Source organism: Notothenia coriiceps, unplaced genomic scaffold (genome assembly GCF_000735185.1).
Source record: "Notothenia coriiceps isolate Sejong01 unplaced genomic scaffold, NC01 NC01_scaffold00008535, whole genome shotgun sequence".
In the NCBI taxonomy this organism is placed as follows: Eukaryota; Metazoa; Chordata; class Actinopteri; order Perciformes; family Nototheniidae; genus Notothenia; species Notothenia coriiceps.
This window is the reverse complement of record NW_011341236.1, coordinates 34,754-41,630: the sequence shown is the minus strand read 5'-3', so window position 1 is coordinate 41,630 and position 6,877 is coordinate 34,754. Positions and strand designations below refer to the sequence as shown.

The 6,877-nt window shown below is 42.5% G+C and overlaps 1 protein-coding gene across 1 annotated transcript; it reads right to left on the bottom strand.

Moving 5' to 3' along the window:
* Positions 1–817: 817 nt before the first annotated feature.
* Positions 818–6,187, bottom strand: best1 (bestrophin 1). Its single transcript, XM_010770208.1, has 10 exons — positions 5,928–6,187; positions 5,399–5,685; positions 5,195–5,289; positions 4,855–5,088; positions 3,647–3,801; positions 3,489–3,566; positions 3,139–3,291; positions 2,964–3,044; positions 2,721–2,872; positions 818–2,626 (listed from the first exon to the last, which is right to left on the bottom strand). Exons 2-10 carry the CDS (start codon positions 5,548–5,550, stop codon positions 1,564–1,566), a joined length of 2,163 nt encoding a protein of 720 aa, XP_010768510.1. The 5' UTR covers positions 5,551–5,685; positions 5,928–6,187; the 3' UTR covers positions 818–1,563.
* Positions 6,188–6,877: the final 690 nt, after the last annotated feature.

Below are 6,877 nucleotides of genomic sequence, written 5' to 3'. Positions count from 1 at the left end.
GGTAGGTAAGTTTGAGAAACCGGCTCGAGATACACTTTTTGTTATATTCCATGGAATGCTCTTAACATCACGATAGCAATGAATATCTTAAGTGCTTTCACAAAAAATCCATAAAAAAATGTCTGTGGAAGCCGTAGTACTGTAAAAAGCACGACCAATCATCTGAGCCGGCCCGGCTAAAATAACTGAATGGCCTACCTGCCTGTCAGCCTTCCATCTGTGCACAAACTTATCTCGTGCCCTCATTGGTCATGTGCGCGTTCGTGTGTGTTGGAGGAGGGGCTCTGTAAGGAAGTGGCAGATTTTTTCCGGCTGTGTATTTTCAAATTCTAGCGCACTCGAGCTGGTTTCTCCAAAATTACCTACCCCACCTTTAATGGATAACACAACAAATGTAAAGCTTACAGACTGTATCTGGGAGCTGTTCCAGACGAGTCAGCAGGACCTAAGACAATTGTGTACAGTAAAATGAGTTAATTTTGTGGAATAGATTTGAACAATAAATTAAATATTGTTATTCACTTATTACAATTATTTTGACGGAAATGATTAACAAAGACACATCTCAGGGTTTTTAATGTTTATATATTTTTTACCTATATTATATTTAGATTATTTGTTTTTATTTAGTTTATACATTTAACGAGGGTTGTACGAAATAATTAATATAAAAGGGTAGGTGTTTATGTTCAGTATAAATCTCCTGTGCTTTGTCACTATTTCAAAAGTAGTGATTTATTTAGTTTTTTTATATGCATACTTACGTTGAATGAGTAGATAATGATGTATAAACTAACCTAAGAGAACAGAAAATATTTTAACTTTCGGAGGATCAGTAAAATAAGATTAAACTGTCTTTTCCTTTTTTCCACAGTTGTGTGACTTCATAGAAACACATTTTCTGGACGAGCAGGTGAAATCCATCAAGCAACTGGGAGACTGGATATCCAACCTGCGCCTTATGGGAGCGCCTCAGAGCGGCATGGCTGAGTATCTCTTTGACAAACACAGCATGGCTGCCGAGGAAAGCTAGACTACACTGAGTTTTTTATGGTCAGCGCTGAATGTCAGTCCACCCTTTCTCTCTGAAATTTATTTATAGAACATGATTTATATATACTTGGAGTTTTGAATTTAAGTTGACATCCTTGTATAACAACATACAAAAGTAAAAGGTAATTTCAAGTTTTAATTTTTTAATTGAAAAACAAAGGAAACATAACATGATATGTAATATTTATTAAAGAGTACACTGATGGACACAATGCCAATGAGACTTCTTTTCCTTGAGCTGCAGAAGAAACTAGAAAGTGTTTCTTATTTTTCCTTCAAATGTTGGCGGTTAGATCTCATAATCTGCTTTTTAATTTATAAGTAGGTTAATTGTTCGATAAGAGCTTAACAGAAAGTACAGATTAACTCAGTGTGTGCAACAAATACTTCTAATTTTTGTGTCGGCCTCCGGAAGACTGTAATGCAGTTCAGATGTAACATAGAGCCTGTTTGTGTGAAATATTTTGCATGCCAAATGTGATGCAAAGCAGTCTGGCACACCTTCTTTTCTCAGTCCTCTCTCGCTCCTGCCGCTTTGTTCAAGCCACTGTCCACCAGAACGCCCAGCAGGTCCCCTTCGGCCAATGAGATTCCTGAATCATTGGGTGAGTGTTGCTGATTGGTTTCCTGCTGCGCTGACTCCGAAGTGGAAACTGCGTTCATGTTGTTGCTCGGCCCGCCGTTGATGCCCCCATTGCTGCTGCCCCTCATGCTGCTGCTGAAGTTCCCTTGGTTGCTAAAATTAGTGTGACTCGTACCGTTGCAGAGACTTCCGGTTGTGCCAGCGCTGTTGGTGCTTGTTGCGTTAATGCTGCCAGAGCTGCTGGTGGGATTACTGGGATTTGCTGCTGCTGTGCGAGAGGGAGGAGTGAACGAGAACACCCTTTCTGCTCCACTTCCTGCCGCCTGAGCACTTTGGGGTCCGGGATGGCTGTCAGCTGAGTGGATGGTGTCCAGAGTCAAGCGTGGAGGGCGGCGAGACAGCAGGCCTTGTCCGGGTCTGATTTTAGATATGGGGCAGAGTTGAGGTGGGGGGTCTGGGAAGGAAAAGGTAGGGGCATTCGGCGCCTCTCCATCCCCACTGAGCCAGGGGAAAGCAGAGGAGGGCGGTTGGGGGACGTGGTTGGGAGTGTCCGGAGGCAGCATCTGTGAGCCCACCATTGTAGGAGCGAGGGAGCTGCAGCTGTGGTTCCACTCGTTCTGATTTCGCCGGGCGGGTCGAGGGCGCTGCGGTGTTGGGGGCACGCAGTGAATGGGAGTTTGTGGGCAGCTGTAGAACCCTGGTCGCTCATACAAGGGCATGGTGGAGAAGGCATAGTCTGGATCTCCCTCACGATTGAAAGGATGGCGGCTCTGACTCAGAGGCTCCTGGTGCAGGTACAGAGGGAAGCGGCTCTGTGGAGCTCCGGGGCGGCGGCGCAGCAGAGAGACCCGGGAGGAGCGAGGGAAGTTAGGAGACTGGACACCAAGGAGACGACCCAGCCCTCCGAGCAGCGGGGTGGAGTAGTTGGCTTCCTCGTGTTCTTTAATTTGCTCCAGATTGGACTGAAACTCCATATCCTCCTTAGGAACACTAGTTTAGATTACAAAGGGGGTTTGATGGTTAGGGAAGTCATTTCTATAAGTGTTTAAGAATTATCCCCCAAGAAATAGAAGCATTACTGAACCTGATGTCCAGGGCCGAGCCCATGAAGGAGGGTTTGCGATGTTCAGCACTGGCAGCAGTGTAGGGAGGCTGAGGTTCAGACTCATTCCAGTACATATCCCTCTCAACCAGCGGCAGGCTGTCGTACATCTCATCCACAGACAGCAAGGACACCTGAGAGAATACAGAAACCACAGCTAGTGCAAGAACAGGACAGCCTTAATATGTGGCTCGTGAAAGAGTGTGAAATAATTGGAATCCTAACCTGTAAATTGCGATCAACGAGCCAATTGGTTTCAAAGTCGTCATCGTCTTCACCAAAAGGATTTATGAGTTGCTCAGCCACCTGACACAATGAAAAGAAGAGACCATAATGCATCTCAGAAGGATTAAGAATAAATAAAATGCCTTGTGTTGCATCAGTTTGACTTAATCTTTACCTTCAGCCAACCAACATAGAAGAAAAACTGCAGCAGGGTGAAGACAGGCAGGTAGAAGTCCAGATCGTGACCTGAGTAACCCTGAGCCGGATCCAAGAACTGACGGCCAATCAGACAAGCCAGGAAGAAACTGTACACCGCCACTGTCACCACCTAGTCAGGGGTTATATGGGTTTGCATTGATTTGTTTTATTTCTGATTGTTGTCAGATTGCTATGATCAAACCAAGTTAATCCTTTCAGGTAAAGGATTATTAGTTGTTTTTAACACTTAATGATTCATAACACTGTAAAAACAAATCTGTTCTACCAAAAAGGTATCTACTTTATTTCAGTTACAGCTCAACAAACCTGAGTATAGACAAGAGGCAGGCTGATCCAGTCGTAGCCGTACAGCTTCATGCACTTTGCCCGTAAACTATTCAACTCCTGAAAAGAGAAGAAAAAGCAATATTATAAAACGTGAAGATGTTCAGGTTCCTTTAACCAGCAGAAATATAAAGACCTACAGTAAGAAGGGCTGTGAGTGCAACGTCGTTGTTGATGCGACCCTCAGTCCGAGCCCTCAGAGCCAGGCTGACAAACCACATGCAGGGAACCCAGAACTTGTTGTGAGGAGAGCGCAGTTCCTCCAGGTGCCTGAGCTCCTCCGACGTCATCAACCCTGAGAGGCACAAACACAACGAGTGAAGGAATGAAGCAAATAGAGAAAGCACTTAAGATGTTTGTTTCTGTTAGTCTGAACAGTACCTATAATTTAAGTTCCAAGCAGGGTTAGAAACAATCTTCCGATTATTAACTTAAGTAAACGTTGCAATTCCATTGTGTAAAAGTAATTAGTAGTACGTAGTAGCCTATAAAGTAAAAGTGCTCTTACTTATTTCAAAAGTATTCTTGAGGTACCTAAGGTAAAAATACTCGCAGATTGGTCCACAGAATATTGTGTGATATATTATTGGAATAAAGTAATTGATAGATTAATGTACGCATTACATAAGTGTTGCAGCTTGTAAATGTTGGGGCACATTGCTGCAATGTGTTATACTGCTGTGGTAGGGCTGCTCGATTATGGCAAAAATCATAATCTCGATTATTTGGGTCAATAATTGATATCACGATTATTAAAAAGGATTATTTACTTTGAAAACATCCATTTATTGAAAAAAAATGTTTTTAACAGTTGATTACCCTTAACTTTAATATTCAACTGAAAAACCAATAAAAACATTTTAATTTTATTTTTTAAATAAAAAAATAATAATAATCGTTTTATTTCAATTATGTTGTTTTCATAATCGTTGCAAGCCAAAATCGTAATTGCGATTAAAATATGATTAATGGAGCAGCCCTATGCTGTGGTGCATAATCTATGATGATATATCATATTTTATTTGTTGATAAAAATTATCTAGGAGGTAATCTAATCATCAAATGAATTTGCTGGAGTACACCTTCCTTTAAAGATTAGTGGAGTAGAAGTATAAAGTATCAGAAAATGTAAATACTCAGGCACCATGAGTACTTAGTTACTTACCTCCACTGTTTAGTGGTGAATATGTTTTAAACATTATTCATAACCTGTGACATGCCGGTCCACTTCCCACGGTTTCTTATTTTTAACAGTGCAAACATATCCTATAGATATGGGCGTGGTTGTGCTGCCATTAAACTGGCCAGACCAACAACATAGAGTTTAGTCGACTTCACCTCCCCCTACCTGCCTGCACCAGGTGCTCCATGGTGGGGAACCTCTTGTAGACGGCTGTGCTAACAGAGCGGTAGATCAGCACACCGGAGAGGTTGGCATATCGCATCAGAGTTCGTCGGGTCAGCCTTGAGGCCTCGTCGTCTCCACGAACATGGCCGCCCACTAATGCTGCCAGGCGGTCCGGCCAGGGGACGTTCTCAAACTGGCCCCACCAACGGGACACGACCAGGGTGACATAGAAACCTGACAACAAAATGTAAGATAGGTATTTCGAGCCCACCTTCTGTAAAGGTTTCCAGCAACACTGTTGTTCAGATTTATGCAGAAGAAAAAATGAGCCTCAACTCACCGAGCACAAAGGACACAGGGATGAGCTCTGCGTAGCGGTCACAGTATATTGAGAGCTTCTCGAACAGCCTCCTCTGGTCATCCTTTAACACAAACCTGGTGATGGAAACACTTTTTGAGTTCATTACAACTTTTAACTTCAGGTCACTCTTTATGAAGACAGGAGGACATGAATGTTTACTACTGATATCTCCTATAAGAGTACCTATAAACAATACTGAAGAAGTAGTAGAGGAGAGTGAAGATGATGAGCTCTCTGTAGAGCAGTTTGTAGACGCTGCCTTTCCATCGCAGGAGCAGGTGAAAGAAGGTCCCCAGACCTGCATCAGCAACCCTGCGCGAGTATGTGACGGTCATCGCTGCTGCTTTCTGCCCAACTTTCCGGCTGACTGTGTCGTGACATGAAGGAAACCAGTGGTGTTGTTCTTGTTGCTTCGCCTGAGCTCAATGTCAGCGGTCAACCTAGATCTCATAAGGCCTATTTAGTTAGATCTAAAATAATAAAGTAAAACAGCAGCATTAGATATGTTAAGTTCTCCACTTACTCTTCAATCCAACTGTTTGCACTCACCACATCAACTGAAACTGGTTACCGTTTTATACACCCTTAAATAACCATTTCACTTAAATGATCTTAATTAAGCTGATTCTTCTGAAGAGATGTTGACAGTGCTACAACAGGCAAAATACAATATCCAACAGTCTAAAACACAAAGCTGTGAATTTTTACTCACCGAACAATTTGAAATTGTCTGGCCATCGTTCTCACTGCGGCCCGAGATGTGTTGTGTCGGTTGGAATGATATTGATGAAAGGTAAGCAGGAAAGAAAAACAGAGCAAGGGACTCCTGCACCTCCGGTCACTTGACGTGTTAATCTGTTTGAGCAACAAAGCTGCATTGTGAGGCCGGGTATTGTTAATCTGAACAAATCTGAGGAAAGCACCCACACTGCCACAAATAGGGTGGTTAAAACATGACAAGGTTGTGATCAGATTAAGGAAAAATATTTCCATAAAAACAATGTATTCATAGCGTAGCTGTTATTTATCTCTTTTTTGCTGAACACATTTTAATATCAGTAAACACCAAGAGGGTTTGTTTGAAGCCTCATTAAGTATGCACTCATGGAAAACTCCTGATCAGGTGGGGTTGTGTCCTCCCCCTCTGCTGGAAGAAATGTGCACCGCTTGGCTCTGACTGAGCAGAAGGTGTTAGTGATTAACCCTTCCTGTCTAACCAGGAGACCAACAGCAGGGCGAAGTACGGACTCAATTTGATCCTTTTGTTCTTAAAGATGTATTTCTTTTCAGTTTTGACAGTTTTTTGATGCTCTATAACACTTTGAGATCAGTGTTGAACACTTTGGTGAGTATACTGTGTATTTTTCTGTCCTTATATCATCTTGGATTAAGTCTCCTTCACTCCACATGTGCGTGATACTTGCACGCTACTGTTCTTAACAAAGGCTGGTATGTTTACAATGGGATTTTAAGAATGAAATAAAATCCTTATGAGAACCTGCAAATATGAGAGCTTTTCTGGCTCTGCAGTTCTGCAAGTGAGGGAGGTGTGTAAGTTATTCAAACACTGTAGAGGTCATGACTTGTCCACTGATTACTGCAAGACTTTGAGGGAAGGTTTGTTTAGTGAAACTTATTTCGTTTTTAGGAGAATTAAAGCTG

What these genes read in the sequence shown, in the direction of transcription:
- best1 (XM_010770208.1), bottom strand. Translation starts at nt 5,550, where the DNA reads ATGACCGTCACATACTCGCGCAGGGTTGCTGATGCAGGTCTGGGGACC. An exon ending in TGCCTCTTGTCTATACTCAG is followed by an intron (nt 3,292 to 3,488) that starts GTTTGTTGAGCT and finishes ACCCCTGACTAG; the next exon opens with GTGGTGACAGTGGCGGTGTA. An exon ending in GGCTCGGCCCTGGACATCAG is followed by an intron (nt 2,627 to 2,720) that starts GTTCAGTAATGC and finishes AATCTAAACTAG; the next exon opens with TGTTCCTAAGGAGGATATGG.